The following is a 22,143-nucleotide window of genomic DNA, read 5'->3' on the forward strand; positions in this document are numbered from 1 at the left end:
TAGACCACTCAAACATTAAGACTATTCAAACTATGTCTAGTTTGTAAACAGAATTGTTTTCTAGATATAATATTAAAACACAAAGTAGGTTCACGATATCTCTTTCAAGTTTTTAAACACAATGACAGCAAAGCGGGAGCCTAGGAGCTTCCCGCCCTCTCTGCATTGGGATGAGCACTTCCCTAAGAGGATTTTAGATTAAGTAGCAGGGCACTTGCTTTGCCTACAGAAAGTCCTTAATTCAATCCTGGGAATCTCTACGAGGCTGCTTGTCGGTATTTACGATATTAAGCAGATGATCGATGGCTGGGTTTTAGAACAAGAAGCAACCCATTATTTTTACCTGCTCCGGGGGAAGAGGGTTCAAAGCTACTCGATGCATCACTGCACGCATTTGAAACTTGTTCTGAAAGCTTCTTCTTTGCACTCCCATCCGCAGACTTATGGGATTTCTTTTTGTTCTTTACCAGGATTTTGTACATCAGGTCTGCTGGGCTAGGAAGTGGGATTCCACGTTCGAGCTGATCGGAAAGAGATAAGGGTAGCGAAGAAACCTCTTTGAGCAGTATTTACTTTTAATTTCCCTGTCTTTTAACAGAAAAAAAATATTTAAACAAAGCCTATCCTCATATACTTCTATTAAAACTATTTAAGATTATTTCCCTCTGTTAATGGCTGCCTTAGTATGCTCCCATAGACAGGTCCTAATCTCAATAATAGTTTGCTGCCTGCTACATTTTTATTCTACTGCAACCATACTATACATTTGTTCTACACACATACAATAATACTGTAGGCCTTTCACACCATTAGCAGTGATACTTTTCCATCTTTAATTGTGTTAGAAAGTACTGTATTTGAACCTCTTAATGGTGGCAGATATTCACGGAATCTTTGTATAGGATGCCATTATTATCACTCTTGTTCAACAACCGACCTTAACCTTAAAAATGTAATATCAACATACAAAATGTGTGCTGTTCTATATGGATTCCTCTATAAAATATGAGTCGCATAGTCATGATGATTCCAAAGAAAAAGCTTTAGCTTTTTAATTTCCTTTTCTTGGTGTCTGTAAAAGACATCTTATAAGCATGTGGTACTGCTTTTACCCACCTCTATGCTATTTATCTCCTGGGACAAAAAACAATTTAACCTGTTTTTCTGTCTGTGGTCACTTTATGTTTCTAATGAATTTTTTTTTCATGTCTTCAGGTGGTGTTCTGTATCATAAGCAAAAGAAAATCCCTGCTAATGCATCTTGCTAATGTAGGATAATGCACGTACATTAGTACAGAATAGGATTTTTGAATTACATAGTAGAATTTCCTGCTATCAGATAATTTTAAAGGTGGAGTAAACAGGTGCATAGAAGATAGGGCTACCTAGAGCTTACTAGTCCTGTTGGCTGTTTGTTAGCTTCATATCACAGGCAACATACCACGGATATCAGCTATGGAATAAGCGGGGAGGAAGTCTATTCCCTCTCCATCAATAAATGTTATCTCTGTGAAGGGAAATGGTTGATCACTTTGTGTAAACAGAATGCAAGGTTGGATGACTGTTAGCCTGATCTAGCAGGGTCATTCTTAATATTATCAGCTATCTCATCGTTACTATACTATGAATATTTGAGCAGCAAGAATAAGACTGGATTCCATAAATCTTAAATGATTACACAGCACAAGATCCCTTGTATGCATGAGATATCGCTAACAATTCACTTGTCAATGGGACAAAATGATTGTTTAGCAAAGGGAGATCTGGAGGAACCCACATCACCAGGATGTACTAGGTATGTATATTTTTTTAAAACCATTAGTATCCTAGTAAATACCACTTGCTGTTGTTATACCTCTCTCGCTTTATGTGTTTGATTCCACCTGGGACACAAAACTATTCAACCACCGAAAAACAATTTAAATTACATTGAAGCATTTTTGCTGGAGCAGTTTACAAAGGAGATTATAGTCTTTGTTAGGCTTTCACATATAGACTTGGTATGGATAGGATAAGGTTAAGAGACTGCTTAGGAATAAATTCAAATCCTCAAAAAAAAAAAAAATCCTCCTTATAGTTTTGATACAATTCTTGTGCTGCTCAACCCAAATAAATAATATTTTGGGAAATGAACTCTACTTTACAGCAAAGTAAAACAATTAAAAAAGATTCCATTTATAAGTCTCTGTTACACTTTTTTTCTTGTGAAAGCATACATTATACAAGAGGGATATGTGCTTCAAATATATTTCAAAGATATATGCCCTTCAACTCTCAATTACCCAAGAATAGAATAGAATAGAATAGAATAGAATAGAATAGAATAGAATAGAATAGAATAGAATAGAATAGAATAGAATAGAACAGAACAGAACTTTATTACGGTCATCGACCAGCAATTACCCAAAAATAAATAAATAAAACAAACCAGACATTCCCCATAAATAAAGAAATTCATTAAGTTGGAAGATAGGAAGGAACCACAGAAACTTAAACTTCTACATCAAATATTACTTGATGTAGTCAAAGAGTCAACAAAGCTAAATAAATAAAAAGGTACTTACTGGATATTTTTCTAGTGGTTCCATCAGCAAACCATCTCCAAATATTAACCTGCAATATTCTGCCATTTTTGCCTGCTGTTTAGGGCTAAAAGTGGAAGAAATTGTGAAATTAAATAAGGGTTTTTTTATAATGCTAGAAATGGAGGATATAATACCCTCTAACTAGATGAAGAGGTGTAATTTTCCGATCCTATCATCTTAAATTGTACTCGGTGATCTAAAGTCATTACACTATTAATTTGACTTCAATAATAGCTTTCTTGCCACATTTTTACATTAATCAGCACAATAAAGGTACTCATTTATAGTTTGTCATTAATAGTGATAAAAGGAAAAAAATGAACTTTCCTCATATACATACAAGAAACGACGTGTTTAAGAGATTACAGAAAATTATTTTCACATCTAGGTACTCGTAAAAATATTTATATTGTTCTACAATAGAAGAGAATATCTGTAACTTGGGTTTGAACTGCTGAGTCCTTTGAGCTCTCTAAGCTTGGTTGTTTGCTTGTAGACATTTCATTACCCAGCTAAGTAACATTGTCAGTGCAAGTGAGTATGCAGTTTGTTCTATGCTTTCTCCTTTAACCCCAAACTCATTCACACATTAAGAGCCATTTCCTTTTGCTGTAGATGTGAGCCATGTCCTTTCCTTTCCTTTCCTTTCCTTTCCTTTCCTTTCCTTTCCTTTCCTTTCCTTTCCTTTCCTTTCCCCCTCCCCCCTCCCTTAAATTCCTGTCAGTTTCCACATTTGTTTTCCCTGTAGGAAGCTTGCAGGGAGAAAGTCAGCCGGAAGTTAAGTAGCTGCTGCCAGATGTGGGGGAGAACAAGTGTGTGTGTGTGGTGGGGGGTCAGGGATAGTAAATGAGTGAGAGGTATTGCATGGGTTGGGAAGGTTGTGCACCAAAGATACCACATGAGCAGAGAGAGCACAAGGGTGGGTGGTATAGATTGAGAAGGCTTCCTTTTCCCTTCCTTTCCTTTCTCTTCCCTTCTCAAGAGACAGGGAAATGGCTGCTGCTGTACTGGGAAGGAAGAGAGGGAAGCGGCTGGGAAGTGGAAAGTGGCTGGGAAATTGTCACAGAGCTTTAGAAATGAAGATCATGTGGCTGCAGTGGCTTGCAATCTGCAGTGACTTGATGTTGCTGTGCAGTGAGTGCACAGCAATAACCAGCAGCACTAAAGCAAGCACATTTTTCTTAAAATTCATTCCCTCGGAAATCATAGGTTCTGGATTTTGGGCATATTCTGTAAGTTAGTTCATATGAGGCACTGTGGTTCGAAACTTGCTGCCCGATCATGCATCATTTTACTCAGTTAAGGGTCATAGTTTTAATAATATATAGATTATAGATACCCCAAAAGCTCTGAAAAAAATAATAACTTAGTTTGACTGGAGTATGCTGCAAGTGCTCCCTTCGCAAGTAAATGCCTGGGAGGACAAGAAATGTTCATGCAAAAGAGCTACATTACAATTTAACACATTTTTTTTTACCGGTAGCAAAAATCTACAATAAAATATTATTGATGCATCTTATCTACTGCAACCTGCTGGAAGATGGCATTGTATTCAATTGCCAGCACTGGAAAACCAGATTTTCCTTTCCCCTTTGGCATAATGGATCCCCCCATCTCAGGGGTGAAATCCAGCAGGTTCTGACAGGTTCTGGAGAACTTGTAGCGGAAATTTTGAGCAGTTCGGAGAACCGTTAACGGAAATTTTGAGTAGTTTGGAGAATCGGCAAATACCACCTCTGGCTGGCCCCAGAGTGGGGTGGGAATGGGGATTTTGCAATATTCTTCCCCTGGAGTGGGGTGGGAATGGAGATTTTGCAGTATCCTTCCCCTGCCATGCCCACCAAGCCATGCCCATCAAACCACGCCCACAGAACTGGTAGTAAAAAAAAAAATGGATTTCACCACTGCCCCATTACCAATATATTAAGTCATTTAATAGTGCACTTTATATGCCACTCAGTTCCAAAATAATTCTAAGTATCTTACAAATAGTACAAGTAGAAAGAATTAAATGGGGGTGGGAGGAAGACCCATAGTAAAAACCATACCAACAACTGACATGCAGGAAAATTGTGTTAGCAGCAACCTACTGTAGGGAGGGACTCCTAAAGTCGTTTTTAGACCAGGGGAGAAAGTAAAAGAAACTTCTGCTTCATAAGTAGAAAGCATCCATATAGGAAATTGGACATCACTGACTAAAAACATTATTTATACAAAAATCTTAAATTACTTACGAATCCACATGATTCTCAAAAGAGAGGAGTATAGGGAAAGGAGATGTCTTAAATGCACATTCAGCAATAGCTTCTATAACTTCCTAGAAAGAAAGAAAACAACAAAGAACACATTTTCCCTTAAGAAAAGAAATGATTTAACACGCAAACATAAAGTGGTTTTGACAGTTCCGCTGACCCACGCTCAGGATTTTATAATTCTTAAAAGAACAAGGCAGTTCCAACACCATTAAGTTTGTCTCCGTTGTGACTGGCCTTCTAATCTTGTAAACCAAGTAAAATGCTGCTGGCATGTGGGAGAATAAACAGTAGTTTGTATTTAGAATTGTGTGTTCACAGGGCTTACAACAGTATTCCTAAAGCTTCACTTTTAAGAGATTTTTGCATAAAACATAGTTTTGTATTGCCAGGTAACATTTATTGTATTTGAAAGGAAGATTTCTTTTAGGTACCATTAAATTGCCACTCTTTAGACTGATGTCTGAGTTTAATAAATCCTTGAGTATCTGACAGAACAAAAGAAAAGAAAAGAAATGTGTTTTAAACTGCAATTTGTTTCATTTTGGCTTAGCATGCTGTATAAACCCAGACACTATAGTTGGTAGAATATGTATGAATCTACTTAGTGGTGTACTCAATGTGCCAGGACAACAACAAAGAGCACAAGAAGGAAACCCCCAGCTGCTGATCCAAAAGAAAGTCAAGACGCTTTTTAGGATACTTCTACCCCTGATTAGTATATGTTTATTCCAACCTGAAGCCATTCTTATCACTCACTGCAGCCATAAACATGCTTGAAAAATTTATAGGTTGGAATGGGTCAGGTTAATCTGATTTAACCTCACACAGTGATTTTACTTAACCTGTTGTCTGATGCTTAAAGACTTGGGGGGGGATGTATGGGAAGGCTTTCAAATTTCTAAGAAGCCTCCCTGTCCTGCGCCCCCTCCCCATGGATTTACTTCCTGAGGAAACAAATAGAATGTGTGAAAAACCAGTAGGATTTAGCTGAAATGGAGTCTGCTTCTCTACAAGCTGATTTAAATTAAGAGTTGCCTTGTCTCCTTACAAATTTATTTGCCTGTGGGTTTTTATTTTTTAATACTTCATCTAAGTGGGAAGTGCTTAAAACTATTCATATAAAAAACTGCTTCCCAAGGAGTGTCTTAAACTTTGATGTAAGATTGTGTGGACAGACTGTGCAGCTTGATATAATTGGACTATTGATATATTCATTGAAGCACTGAAGTACATATTTTCTTATATAGTGATAATTCTAATGAAAAATTATATAGCTCAGCAAAGACATGAAGATTTACACATTCGCCATGTTTACTTTACCATGCTTTTAAAATTAGTTACCTTGGCTAAAAGGCAGCATATAGAAATCTAAACATTTAGTAATAAAAATATGTCATATAATTCAACATAATTACACAGGCTATATAAACAAAATTAAAACAACCATGATGCTACTTTTGCACAAAAATTTACTTCCAGAAGCTTGCTTTATTAAATGTATTCAGATAATTACTTATCCACTAATTGCCTAAGAGGAGAGAACAGAGAAAGTTTTTAATTTACCCTAGAGAAATTTTTATGACAAAAAAGGGTGTATGCGCGTATATATATACATTCTATAAGTGGAAATTCTGTTCCTCCAGATCACAGACCCTGAAACAACACAAGGCAACACTAAAACAGAAATTTTGGCTTTCACTTCTCATCTAGTATTATCTGTCTGAATAACTTTTAATTGGTACCAATTCAGTAATTTTAACAAATGCACTAAAGTTTAAACTAAAATGCTTTCATTATAATTTTGTAGTGCAATGTAAAGACAGTGTATCAATATAATAAAGAAAATCAATAGTATTTGAATTTTGCAGGGGATTCTTTTAACATAACTAACCATCAGATAAGGAAGGGTAAATGGTATCTAAAAGTCTTCTAATAATTGTGAGGCTTCCTCACATGAATTTTCCTGGAAAAGCTAATTTTACACAATATTCACCTTTTTACTGAAAAAATGAATTTGACAATATTAAACAACCTAATCTAGATAAAACACAAATCTGTTTTACAAAGAAATGTTCAGAGGGCAACATGTTTATTATCAAGTTCTACGGTTATGAAATCAAGAAATATTTTTTTAAAAATCAAATTACATAAGCTTTGCACTAGGTTTGTGCCTCTGCACATGTCAAAACTACTTGTCAGAAAAATGACAGTCAAAGCAAGCTATTACATGGGCCACCAAGAAGTGTGCTGATTAATGGCTCTGACCTCAGACCCGGTTATCTCAAAATTGTTTCCCCTGCCTACTAACAGATTACTTCTCTTTTACTTTGCTCCTTACTAAATCAGGAAATGTCAAGTTAAATAGCAAAGTAGCAGCATTATTTTGAAAGAGACATTCAGGCATGCGGTATTAAAGGTACAATAAGTGTAAGTCAAAATATCCTGACATTCGTCATCATTTCTAGTGAAAGAAGTAACATAAAAAAGAAAAAAATTAAAGAGGAACAAAATCTCCCAATTCATGTGTGGGATGTGCATGACTCTCTAATGCTAGCATTTTCAGAAGCATTCTGAGATTAAAATAAATGTTTAAAAATTGCCAATTACTAAATTAAAACACCCTCTCTCTTTCTCGCTCTTGATTATACAATGCTGCCAACAAAGAAGCCTATATAAGAATCATATCCAAGGAATGCTTGGTTTCTAGATGCCACTTTTCTGACTTTTGTTTCATTTCTGTGCATGCATGGCAAGCCAAAGAGAGATTTCTTTTGAAAGAAAGCTGCTGGGTAAAACAAGGAATCCATCCAAACTTCAACAGGGAACATTGCTCTGCTGGGCGTCACTTTTTTGTCTGTTTTACTGTTTGCTCAAAGATGAGGTGGCTCCACAAACTGGAGCAGCAGTGCAATGCAGTGTAACATACATGGCAGAAAATATCCTTCCCATCAAAATTTTACTTTTTTTTAATTACCTGCATATTCTACAAACCTTTGGCAAGATAAGCAAGGAATAACAAACAAAACCAACCATAATTGATTTAACAATAATCCAAGCAACACAATGACCATCAGCCAATTCACGAATGAATCTAGCAATAATGGGGAACAAATAAGAAGCTACAGCCGTTTCAGTAGAAAATTTAAAAAAAGATGATAACTTCATGAAAGAGTGTTCTGAATCTGGGCATGCTGTAATTGTGGTCTCCTTCTATTCACCACTCACTTGATCTTAGAAAAATGAAGTGCAGGCTTCTGTTGCTATCTGTAGTATAGTTGTACACAGTCTGTTTTGGCAGTCAAAAATGCAAATCCATTAATAGCAGATAATCATCACAAACAATATATGCAATTAATGAGACAGTAATATAAAAGTTAGGAGCAAAACATTGCTTCTTCAGATGTTGAAATTGGTTACGGTAATCAATGTGGGACTTATGATTTAGCACTGAATTATTTAAACAGGTAATGTCAATTATGGTTTCCTGATTGAGGCTGCCTCATATTTAAAAGTGTGTCTAGTCTGTGCACTGAGGTTTTCTCTTATGTGTGTAAGTTGATGACTGGCTCAGATGATACATCTATTATAATGAGGGACAAATCAATTTCTTCCGATCACTAGCAATGCTGTTCTAATTTTCTGTCAAGAATGCTGATTAATTGTTCCAAAAATGTGTGCACAAGTGAATCTTTAAAGCCTACCACTCTCACAGGATTCATATCCAATAATACACCAGAGGGCTTGCAAACACTATTCTTTTATGTAATAAAGATTGTCCTTCCTGCTGCTCTTAAAGGTAATTTTCTCCCTGAGAAAAATTGATATGCTTCATGTGATCCAGGTCTATAATAGGAAACTTTAGTATAGTTTACATGAGTCATTTGCATAATTTAGGTATATAGGCTGCTACATAACCTCAGCCTTACCAATAATATCTGGTGTAAATCATGTTTATCCAGTGTCATACCTCATAACTCTATCGTGATTTCTTGCTTAACAAAGATAATTGAGACTGGCATTTCCATTGCTAAGTGAAAATGTAAAGTTAAGTAAAGCATGTTGTTGTGGAACTGAATTTAGTGACAGCAATCCCTGCAATTCACACTACAGTTGCTAAGTGAAATTTCCAGGTAGTTAAGGAATAACTTCATATGGCTACAACTTGTGACTTCCCTCTGGCTTCCCACAAGCAAAGTCAATGAGAAAATTGCCTAGAATTTGCAAGTCCCGAGCAGCTCACAAGCAGGATGGATGGTGGGTATGTACGGAGTGTGTGTGTGTGTGTGTGTTGCAATGAGTGTGTGTTGGCAGGGAAAGGTTTCTGTGACACTGTGTGAGTGCATGAGAGCTGAGGAGGGGGTGCAACGGTAGTCCTCTACTCACAACAGATCATTTAGTGACTGTTCAAAGTTACAATGGCACTGAAAATAGTGACTTATGACCATCTTTCACAATTGCACCTTTGCAGCATCCCCATGATCATGTGATCAAAATTCAGATGCTTGACACAATTGGTTCATTCTTATGACACTGCTGTGTCCCACGGTCATGTGATCTCCTTCTGTGACCCTCTGACAAGTAAAGTCAATGGGGAAGCCAGATTCACTTAGCAACGGGTTTACTAACTTATCAGCTGCAGTGATTCACTTAATACTCATGATTATTGTACTGCTCTCCAGCCCTTCGCCAAACAAACTGCCTCCTGCTACAGCCAAATGTTTCAAATTTTGACTCATCAGTCCAGAGCACCTGCTGCTATTTTTCTGCACCCCAGTTCCTATATTTTTATGCATAGTTGAGTCTCTTAGCCTTGTTTCCACGTCGGAGATATGACTTTTTGGCCACAATTCTTCCATGAAGACTGCTTCTGGCCACACTTCTCCGGACAACAGATGGGTGTATCTGGGTCCCACTGGTTTCTGTCAGTTCTGTACTAATGGCACTGGACATCTTCTGAAGTCAAAGGGAAGTAAGCCATACGTGTTTCATCTGCTGCATTAAATTTCCTTTTGTTGACCATTGCATCTATGGTCTTCAATGTTGCCCATTTCTTTGTGCTTCTTCAAAAGAGCTTGAATGGCACATCTTGAAATCCCAGTCTGCTTTGAAATCTTTGCCTGGAAGAGACCTTGCTGATGTAGTATACCTACCTTTTGTCTAGTTCCTGTGTTCAGTTTTGCCATGGTGCATGGCCTGTGACTTGAAACTATCTTCTATAACCTCACTTTAGTAGCAGAGTTTGGCTGTTCCTCACCTTGTTTTAAGACTCCTACAGAGCTGTTTCTGTTTCGGTTAATGACTATTTTTCAAATTTCAGATGAAATTGATGATCATTAGCACCTGCTTGGCATAATTGGTTAATCACATACCTGAATCTAATCCTATAAAACCCCTGACTTTGACTTCCGGGTTTTGCTGGCTCCGGTGAAGACGGTGCCTTTTTAAGGTCCGCCAGCCCCGCCGTTTGTAGAGCCGCTTCGATCGTGAGAAGCGGCTTGAAAACTCCAGAATCTGTAGGATTTGAAGGAGAGAGTTGGCAAGGCGCAGGTTGAGCCCCTGTGAGCCCCCAGGAATTTGCTACTGGGGAGGAAACAGGCGTGGCTCCCTTTCAACTTGCAAAGACTCCAGGCGGCGTGGGACGACTCTGTTTATTGCAGAGCAAGCCGGCAGCAGCAAACACAGCCGATTGAATTTAACCTTACTAATTAACGGAGAAAAAAAAAAACCCGAACCCTGAAACCAAGGAATTGCAAGTATTTCCCTTTCTTTGTGACTTTTTGATCTGACTAAAAACTGAAGTGAGTGGGAGTGGCTTGAAAAGATGGCGCCGCTCCAGCGCTAACAAGTTAACAAGCTGAAAGGGAAAGTGACTCTTTGAAGCTATTCTAACAAGTTACATTGTAGTGCTGTTTGTTGCGAGTACAGGAGAAGAGGGGTGAGAAAAAAAAAATCCCTTTCTAAAACAAGCTGATTTCACACAAGTTTAATTTTACTTACTTCTAACCTGATTAAAACTGGGGGATTTTCTAAGAGGACTTTGTGGTGCTGGAAGAAGAAAAAGGATTTTTTTTTTTAGAAAATCTAACTCACGAGGTAAAATGGCCTCTAAAAAACAGGAAAGCAAGGCAGCAGGGGGGGGATCTCCCACACATAAGCCTGAAGAGCAGTTTGATTTTGAAAGTTTAAAAAAATTTATCACGCAGGCTTTGGATGATAAATTTCAAAAATCCCAACAGGAAATTAAGCAGGAAATTACTGAAATGAAAAATTTGGTGAAAGAGAATTATGACAAGGTGACTGATAAATTATCAAATGCAGTTTCTGGCCTGTCAGAAGTTATTATTAAAGTGGACTCTAAATTGGAAGAATTTAAATCAGAAGTGAATGTTAAAATAAAAGATACTGATTTTAAAATTTCTGATGTGGATAATAAAGTGCAGAGAGTTGAAGATGAAATCACGATGATGAAATTCCGGTCCATGGAATTTGCTATAAGAATTAGAGGTATCAAGGAGAGTGACCGGCAAGATCTGAGACAGGTTTATGCTGATGCCTTGGCTGTGTTGTTAAAAATTGATCCTGATGAGATTTTATGCAAAATAGATAAAATTTACAGAGTGAACTCGTGGGTGGCCAGACAAAGACAATTACCAAGAGACGTGGTGATTTATTTCACAGACAGAAGAATGAGAAATGATATTCTGCAAAAATCTTTTCTTTCCTCTGTGCAAGTTGAGGGAACTCAAGTTGGAATTTATAAAGAGTTACCGCCAAAGATGCTGAAAGATAGAAAAGATTTTGGTTTTCTAGTAAAGGAATTAAACAAATTACAGATTCCATTTCGGTGGGATGCCCCAACGGGTATAATTTTGAAGTACCAGGGGGAAAAACACCGACTGAATACTGTTGAAAAAGCGGAATATTTTTACTACAATGTTTTTAAAGAGAGGTCACCATCTCCACGCTCATCTACTGTACTGGAGATAAAGGAGAGTGAGAAGGAGAAGCAACCCCAGCAAGAATTGGAAGCGCAGCTTAAGCAGATTGAACTAGATCCAACGGAAGCGCAGGGTGCTGAAGGAGGTTTTCTGGATGAGCCCCTGTTAGAATCTTCTCCAATTCTGACTACAAGAGATGTGGCACTGGACCTAGAGCGTATGGCTGAAGCTAAAGACCAGCGAATAACTCGTGCAGTTTCAAAACAACTTAAAGAAAAACAATTGCAAGAAAGAGCTACGGCACAACAATATAAAAAAGGAGCTAAGAGTACTACAGATCAAAGGGAAGCCATGGGGAGAGCAACGTCGGTGGCCTCGGAAGACATCCGGCAATTCTGCTCGTCGCTTCAAAAAGGTATACATGATGGTTAAGTTTTTGTCTTGGAATGTGAATGGACTGAATTCGCCACAGAAAAGAAAGAAAATATTTACATATTTACAACAATTTAATAATGATATAATTTGTTTACAAGAAACTCATATCAGAACGCAAGATCAAAAATATTTGATAAACTTAAAGTTAGGAATACATTTCATAGCATCAAATTTGGAAAAAAAGAATGGCGTGGTTATTTATATAAACAAAAGATTTTCAGCTAAAATTATAGAAGCGGATGAAGGTGGTAGATTTGTAGCAATTGAACTGTGTACCCCATATGGTCAAATTCTTGTGATTGGGCTTTATGCTCCCAACCAACAGCAGGATCACTTTTATAAAACTTTGCATACTAAAATGTTGCAATGGGACTATAGATCAATTTTGATTATGGGAGATTGGAATGGAGTAATTGATTCCAAGCTAGATAAAAGAAGTCTGCCGAAGTCAAAGATTAGACTACCACAAACTTTTTTTGAAATGAAAGAAGATTTGGAACTAAAGGATGTCTGGAGAATACATAACTTAGACTTGGATTATACTTTCTTTTCTGACAGACATAGATCTTTTTCAAGGATTGATTTTATTTTAGTATCAAATGATTTACTTGTCAAAACAAAAAGAACAAAAAATTTTCCAAGAACTTTATCTGATCATAGTCCAGTATGGATAGAAATTGAGACTGCAAAAATTGAGAGAAGATCATGGAGACTAAATGAAAATCTGTTTAGATATGAAAAAAATATAATAGAACTTAAGAAGCAGATGAAAGAATTTTTTGAAATTAATTTGAACAAGGGTACCCCTATTGAAATTGTATGGGATGCGAGTAAAGCATATATGAGAGGGGTACTCATTTACATGAACTCTAAGCACAAATTGAATAGACAAAAGAAAAGAATTGAAATTGAAGCAGAAATAAAGAAAAAAGAACAGTTACTTATTAAAAATCCAACAGATGAAAGAACACATAGTGCTATAAAACTCTTGAAAGACCAATTCCAAATGCTTATGGCGGACCAGGTTGCAACAAATTTACAATATGCAAAGCATAACACATTTTGTAATGCCAATAAACCGGGCAGATGGCTGGCTTACACCCTAAGGAAGAAGCAGAGTATGCGGACCATCGACTGTATTGACATTGGAGGGACAGAAATTTATCAACAAAAATTAATTAAAGAAGTTTTTGTAGATTACTATACTAAACTATATGCTAAAGATGACATACAGAATGGACTTATAGAAAAATATCTAGAAAATAAAAGAGTTACAAAAGTTACTAACTTACAAAAGGAAAGACTGAATCACCCTATAACAGCTGAGGAGATAATTGTAGCAATAAAACAACTGAAAACTGCCAAAGCTCCGGGAATAGATGGTTTGACTGCAGTGTATTATAAAACTTTGCAAGCAGAAATGGTGGAACAACTTAGAGACTTATTTTGTAATATACAACAAGGGGGTAAAATACCCCCATCATGGAAAACAGCTTATATTTCTTTGATACCAAAAGAGCAAGCGGGTCCTAAAAAACCGGAAAATTATAGGCCAATATCTCTTCTGAATAATGACTACAAAATTTATGCAAAAGTATTAGCCAACAGGTTGATGCCAGTGATTCAAGAGGTGATTCATGAAGATCAAGCGGGATTTATAGAGGGTAGATATATGAAGGACAATGTAAGGCAAGTGATAGATTTACTGGAATATCTTGAGAAGAATAAACAGATCCCTGCAGTGCTGGCTTTTTTGGATGCGGAGAAAGCCTTTGATAGAGTGGATTGGAATTTTCTATTAAAGACTTTGAAAAAAATGGACTTTGGGGATCAATTTATATTGGCGGTTTCAGCAATTTATCAAGAGCAAAAGGCACAGATTATTATTAATGGAAGTTTGACAACAGATTTCAAAATTGAAAAAGGAACAAGACAAGGTTGTCCGTTATCCCCATTGCTTTTTATTTTAACATTAGAAGTCTTGTTGAATATAATAAGGGATTCGATTAGCTTGAAAGGTATAGTGATAAGGCAAGAAGATTACAGAATAAGGGCATTTGCAGATGATCTGGTTGTTACCCTAACACAACCGATGGAATCAATAATCCTGATGAAAGACATTATAAGAGATTATGGTGCAGTATCAGGATTCAGACTGAACCAGAAAAAAACTAAGATGATAGTCAAAAATATGACACAAGAACGAAAATATGAACTTGAAAGGAGGGCAGGTTTTGAGATTGTGTCAAAGGTTAAATATTTAGGAGTTCAGGTTGCAGAATCTAATATGAAACTGATTCAAAATAATTATGAGGTTTTGTGGCGAGAGGTGCAAAAAGACATGGAGACATGGAAAAAACTGCAGCTTTCTTTACTTGGAAGAATAGCAGCAGTAAAGATGAATATTTTGCCAAGATTTCTATTTCTGTTTCAAATGATTCCGGTGCTTAAAAGTGATAAACAACTGAAAGAGTGGCAAAGAGGACTGAATAAGTTTGTCTGGAATGAGAAAAAACCGAGAGTGAAATTGAAAATTATGCAAGATGTTCCAGAAAGGGGAGGTCTTAAACTTCCAAACCTACAGTTATATTATGAAGCAGCAGCTTTGACTCAAGCAAGTGACTGGTTTGGAAGGAAAAAGACTGGAATATTGAATATAGAAAGTTTTGATCTTGAATTTGGATGGCATGCTTATTTATTTTATGATAACAAAGTGGATAAAGTATTTAAAAGCCATATACTTAGAGACTCTTTGATGAGAGTTTGGAAGAAGCACCGACTCAAATGGGATTACAAAATACCGTTATGGCTGGATCTTGGTCATACTATGTGGAATACAAATATAATGTCACTCGGGGGGTTTTTATATAAAGAGATTCTTTTTACAGATGCGGGCAGATGGCAGTTGAAGACATTACAGACACTGTTGGATGAAGGAATTAATTTAACTTGGTTACAATATAATCAATTACAATTGAGATGGAAAGAGGACCAAAAAACTGGTATTATGTTGCATGAGGAAGAATTGGTCAGACATATAAAAGAGAAAGGTCCAATGCATATTAAAAGGCTTTATAATGTTTTGTTAGAAAGGGATTCAGAAACTGAATTGGTTAAAGATTGTATGATTAAGTGGGCACAAAATTTTGAAGAACCAGTGATGTTAGAAACATGGGAAAAGATATGGGTTCAGAATGTTAAATTTACACAATCACAGAATTTGAGGGAAAATTTTTATAAGATGTTTTACAGATGGCATTTAGATCCCAAGAAATTATCCTGTATGTATCCTAATGTTCAGCCAAAATGTTGGAGATGTGATTGTTTAGATGCTACATATTATCATGTTTGGTGGAATTGTAAGAAAGTTAAGGCTTTTTGGATTAAAATATGGTGGGTTATGCAGAATGTTTTGAAGAGAAAAATTCCATTTTCCCCACAATTGTTCTTATTGGGTATAGTAAAGGGTTTTACACTGGATGAAATTAAGTTGATATTGTACATGATCACAGCAGCGAGGTTATTGATAGGTAAATATTGGAAAAATGAGGCTTTACCCACTATTGAAGAATGGACTTTGAAGATGGCCAGTTTTGCGGAGATGGCGAAGATCTCAGCATTTTTAAAAGATCGCTCACAAGAGACTTATGAATGGGAATGGAAAAAGTGGATAGATTATGTGCAGAACAAATATCAAGTTAGGAAATACCAAATAGCTTTTCATTGAAAGTATTATATAAAAATAGAAATGTATGAATACTGTGAGGGGGGGGGATTTTTTTTTTTTTAAGGGGGTTTGAGGGGTTCAAGTTTTGTAAAAAGGGGACTTTGATGGGATTATACTTCATGGAAGTCAGGGGGGGAGGGTTAGGGGGGGTTTGAGGGGGGTTAGGGTGGGGAGCGGGGGGTGGGATGGGGGGGAAAATGGGGTGAAAATGTAATTGTAAAACTTTTGCAATAAAAAAAAAAAAAACCCTGACTTTGTGCAAGTGTAAGAATTGATACTGTTTTGAAAGCAAGGGGTGGTCACACAAAATATTAATTTGATTTGGATTTCTCTTCAGTTCATTAACATTCCCTTAGGTTAATTGATAAAAATAAACTATCAACACTTCTATTTCTAAAAGCATTCTTAATTTACAGCAGTTTTGCACAACTGCTTAACACTTTTGCACAATACTGTACTTCACTGTCCCTGAGGGGGAGTAATATCAAAATGTATTGGGCATATTTAATTTTATCAAGGTTTTTAAAAGGCTAGCAAATTTATCTTTATTAGAATTACTCAGGGGTACTCATGTAGTTTCCCTAAAGAGAAACATTATGATCTTATGAAAAAATAATTGAAGGAGCACTGAAAATAATTAAGAATCCAGAGATATTAGAAATAAATAATAAAACATTGAAAGGGAAGACAAGCGGTACACAATAAGTACTTGTAAGCAGGGAAATATTATCTATAACAAAGAAGCATATTAGATGGTGAAATCCTGGCACTTGTTTATTAAATAGTGACAGGCTACAGTTTTATATTTATATATATTTTATTATATATATTTATCTATATATAATATATCTATATTCAGGATCAAAAAGTTTGTCTATATATTTTTCAAAAGTAAATCCATCACTCAAAGTAAAATATATATTATTTGATCAAATTACAGTGTACGACCAGGTCTTCTAATTGATGCTGCAGTGAGATCGAACACGAGGAACGGATCTCTGTGCTCCCGTGCCAAGTTCTCACCATTGGTGGGCTACAAAAGGAGCCAAAGCTGCCCTGTAGGTGCGGCGAAGCAAAGAGGGGTGCTCTGTGAAACCGCGGGGAGTCGCAACTCTCCTCCTGGACCCTGGGCTTTTTTCCCCTCTCAGCCATGACGAGGAGAAAAGACAGCCTAAAGATGACTGCCATGAAGCTGGGGCAGCCAAGGAACACCTAAGAGTGATGCTGGAGCGGAGTTAGTGAATAGTGCCTGGAACAAGGTGAGAGGATTCTTTCTTATTTAAAACCCAACCCCAAAAGGAAATAATCCAGAAAAAGAGACACTCACAACTATTTGCTAAAGCAGCAACTAAACACTTTGAGAAAAACTTCAGAATTGAAAGAAAATAATTAAGGGAAGAAAAGCAAAAAAACCTGTTAAAAATACAGAAAATTGGACTTTTAAACTGAGCATGCATTGTTCTGGAAAGACATTTAAAAAATACTGAAACTATTTACCTAAAAAACTAACTTTGTTTCTATATTTTGACTTATTAAACTGGTTAACATTGAAATCTAAACTGAGAGTGCCATCTGTTGACGAAAGGAAAGTATAACATATTCTTAAATTCTGGAAAATTCTGACAAGGATATGTTTTATGCACTTACGTCATGACTACCAGAGATTTAAAAATGATAATAAGGAAGATTTTTTCATTAAAGAGACCCCTGAATGCTATGATGCAAGATTGAACGCATAAAGGGGATTTAAGGAGGTTCTGGAAAGCCTTTGGGATTAACTAAAGGAACAGATTGATTAACTATGGAATACAAAAATTGGGAACATTGAATTCTCTTTGGGGAGTGACTTTAGGCTTGAATATATGGTTTTTGGATTACTGGACAAGAGCGGGACTTATTAAAACAAGATGAGATGCTACATCAGGGGGAAATGAGTGGAATTTGGGAAGAAATGGTGTTAATGTTTCAAAACATCAAGGACATCCACAAGGAGATTAAGAATTTAATACATGGCATGAACGAAAAACTGGGAAATATTATACAAAGGACAATGAATGATCAAGACGCCCAGGAAAAAAAGGAGCCAATTGAAAGAGCAGATGAAAAAGCAGAACAGACTAATCGGCAAACAAAACAAGACGACAAAAAGGAGACAATAACAAAAACAACAATTTTTGAAAGGGAGACAGGGGCAGGGGTAGATATTTTGGAAGCTAAACAATGGAAAAGGGCGGAGATGGGAGAAATGTTTAAAATGAATAGTCAGGACATAGATGCACATAGGGATAAAGATCCAAGAGAGGAATATGGGATGCAAGTTAAAAAAACAAACAATTAAAGCTTTCAAAATGCAAGTGTTGACAGATAGAAAGGATTTGTTCTTAAATATAATGGTGACATGATTAAAAGTTAGAATAGCGATAGAAATAAGAGAGAGGGGAAATATGAGTATACACATGTATACCCATGTATACACATTTTTATACAATATGATAAAAGTAATAATAAGAGGGAAGATTAGAAATTGAATGATGGTATTATTAATTATGTATGTTTAAACAATATTGTGATTGGCATTGAAATAACATATTGAAACATTGAACAATTAAATAATGAAAGTTTATAATCTAATACAAATATGTGTATTAACACTAGAACTACATAAACCTGAGGAATGTAAGAAATGATTAATATCACTATTTTTATTTGTACTTAAATATATATGTAGATAGGGATAAAGATTCAAGAGAGGAATATGGGAACTTTAAAACTTTAAAGTTTTAAAGTTCCCATTTAAAACTTTAAAACTTTAAAGTAGGCAAGAGATGACGTATAGAAAGGATTTGTTTTTAAATATAAAGGTGGCATGATTAAAAGTTAGAATAGGGATAGAAATAAGAGAGAGAGGGAATATTAGTATACACATTTTTATACAATAAGACAAAAGTAATAATAAAAAGGAAGATTAGAAATTGAATGATAGTATTATTATGTATGTTTAAACAATGTTGTGATTGGCATTGGAATAACGTATTGAAACATTGAATAATTAAATAATGAAAGTCTATACATTATTAATACAAATATGTGTATTAACACTAGAACTACATAAGCCTGAGGAATGTAACAAATAGGATTAATAGCACTATTTTTATTTGTACTAAAATGTATGATACCCAGATACCACACTGTTCACGCATTGATATGGATATTTTGCAAAATAAAATGAAAAACTTGAAAAAGAAATTACAATGTATGACCTATTACATAAGATAGAAGGCTCCTAGTTGTATTCATCAGAAATAATAACAAATAACATCCACAAGATACACCATTATTATCCCAAGTATATAGGAATGGACGATGATGACATGTAATCATTAGTTATTGGTAGAGAGCAGGAAAGAATGGAGAAAAGGGCACATTTTTATAGACAGTTACAAATTGTGCTGAAGAAAAAAGCATGAAGAATTACAGACAGCCATTAGTAAAGGGGGTTTCAAAACATAAGGTCCTGAATTCTGAGGCATTGTCTGAAGAGAATGTACATTCAAAATATATTTTCTGTTATCAATCAAAATTCCACAAACCATTACTATGTAAAATCTGCAAGTTAAATCATCTCATGAATTACATACATAGACGTGTGTGTGTGTGTGTGTGTGAGAGAGAGAGAGAGAGAGAAAGAGAGATGGAGGGAAGGAGAGAGGGAGTGGGAAAAGAAAGAAAGAGAGAGAGAGAGAGAGAGAGAGAGAGAGAGAGAGAGACGGAGGGAAGGAGAATGGGAGAGGGAGGGGGAGAGAGATTATGTCTGAAAAAACAATTTTGGTTTTTGGATAGATTCAATATTAATGATACCACACACACACACACACACACACGTGTGTGTGTGTGTGTGTGTGTGTGTGTGTGTGTGTAAAAGGTCAACTGAAGGAAAGAAGATAAACTGAAATTACACAACTGAAATTACAACACAGGAAGCCTGACAAGCAGCGATAATATACATTATGGGATAATTAGCCATATGTTTTCCTGTAATTGCCTCTATCTCATTGTTCTTTGCTTTTTAATAATATCTAGCTTCAGTTAACTTGAGTGAATCATGATCCCAGGATACTTTCGGCAAAGACTGACATAGGGAAAGAAAAGTTGTATCTTACACAGAATACCTGAAATCTGCCCATTAAATTATTAATTCAGCTATTTTGTTACTGATGTGAAATCAAACTTATTTTAGTGTATCCCCAATACCATAATACATGTTTTATTTTTCTCATACCCCTAAATAAATGTGCTTTTTAACATACACAAAAAAGATGACATGCAGGTGAATGACCTCAATAACACATCTGCAGATATAGACAACTGTGATGCTCATTGTATCTCTGTTAGTTAAATAACTTTTAAATAACTATTCTGCTATCTCAGTCTGGGGAAAAGTGCCAGACTGGATAAAATCTTTAAAAGGCCCAGATAGATCAGGATCTGTTTCAAAAGTAGCCCAAATAGTCCACATTTGCTTATATATTCACGTATTATCAGTTTTGTGAGAACTGTATACTTGTTATTGAACTGAACCATGCTTTCTCTGGATTGAAAATATTGTTTTTTGTCTCCTTAAAAATGCTGATGCCAAACAAGCTTTGTAAACAGTTTATTAATGAAATATTTCAGCTGAAATAGCTACTTCTATTTGTACCACTACTAGTTACTTAATTGGCACTCTAGAGTAGGCTCAAGCTCCTATTTATCATTCTGTCCAGGGATGAAATCCAGCAGGTTCTGACAGGATCTGGAGAACCGGTAGCGGAAATTTTGAGCAGTTCGGAGAACCGGCAAATACCACTGGCTGGCCCCAGAGTAGAGTAGGAATGGAGATTTTGCAATATCCTTCCCCCAGGAGTGAGGAGGGAATGGAGATTTTGCAGTATCCTTCCCCTGCTACGCCCACCAAGCCACATCACACCCACCAAGCCACGCCCAAGAACTGGTATTAAAAAAATTTGGATTTCACTACTGACTCTATCCAATATTGGGCAGTGATTTCCTTTTTTTCACTTTGGGCTCTATCCCTCTCCAAGAAGATCTGGAGGATCCTATGCAATAAAACAGAATTCATGAGATTCATGCCTAGCAATACTTTATGCTGTAATGTTCTGTCTACATGCATTTTATGTCAACTGGAAGTGTGTGAAAAGGAAACTTTTATTGCATCGTATGAATCATGCATTTAATTGTAAAAAAGTTAACACAATCAACATGTGGATTAATTTATAGTTATTTGCAAGTATGGAGACATAAGGTATTCTACATGTATGTAGAAAATTTAGTATGATATAAAAATGCTTTGTTTAAAAAAATCCTTAAAATCCAAGGAGTTGAGTTAGATGCCTGGTGACTTCATGGATGCATCCATGCAATTTTCTCAACAGAAACACAGAAGGAGTTTTCAATTGCTGCTTTCAGGGATTGCTTTGCTTCTTATTCTAGTCTATAGCCCCTGAAGATTTCAAAATTTACCATTACAGTCATTAGTGGGTTGCCCCCGGTTCGCACCGGTTCTATAGAACCAGTATTAAAACCGGTGGGAGGCTCCGCCCACTGACCCCGACGTCATCAGAATGCTTCTGTGCATGTGCAGAAGAGCGCACGCATGAGTGAAGCAAGCACGTACGTGCGTCCCGTTGCGAACCGGTAGTAAAGGTAAGTAGAACCCACCCCTGATTACAGTACTGCCAGATGACCTGCAAAAGTTCCTTTCACTACTTGAAAAATGATTATTTTATTCATTTATTCATTTATTTATCCAAATGAGTACAAGACTGAGATTAAGTGGTTTTTAGTCAGAAACCAGGGAGTTAGCTAGCATCTTATACAGATAAATATTCCTTAATGTTAAGTATAATGGAGCAAAATATTAAGAATATAGAATACAATTAAGATAATCATTCCTTTGTCTTCCTGTCATTTTCTGCAACTTTATATACAACCTAATTGTTATAAAAATTAAATTATGCACATTGGCCGGGCAACACTTCAGAAATAATTTGGAAAAAACTGCTTTGGAGTGCATAGGAGTGTGAATACAGCAGCTATCTACATTTTGAAAGCAGTCCATTTGTCTTGGGGTCACACAGCTGCTTAAGAAATGGCCTGATAATTTAAATTCCTGTTGTTGTTGTTTTAACCTTTCTCTATTGAAT

The 22,143-nt window shown here is 36.1% G+C and overlaps 1 protein-coding gene across 1 annotated transcript in view; it reads right to left on the reverse strand.

Annotated features, from left to right (window-relative positions):
* PLCB1 (phospholipase C beta 1) overlaps window positions 1–22,143 on the reverse strand; it is a 498,146-nt gene that overhangs the window by 106,819 nt on the left and 369,184 nt on the right. Inside the window, exons 12-14 of the mRNA XM_034432348.3 lie at window positions 4,820–4,902; window positions 2,565–2,649; window positions 344–521 (exon numbers count right to left, since the gene is read on the reverse strand). Of these exons, the coding sequence (XP_034288239.1) occupies window positions 344–521; window positions 2,565–2,649; window positions 4,820–4,902 (346 nt within the window). The remainder of the gene's footprint in view (window positions 1–343; window positions 522–2,564; window positions 2,650–4,819; window positions 4,903–22,143) is intronic.

Source organism: Pantherophis guttatus, chromosome 1, assembly GCF_059756535.1.
Source record: "Pantherophis guttatus breed Tessera chromosome 1, ASM5975653v1, whole genome shotgun sequence".
Taxonomy (NCBI): domain Eukaryota; kingdom Metazoa; phylum Chordata; class Lepidosauria; order Squamata; family Colubridae; genus Pantherophis; species Pantherophis guttatus.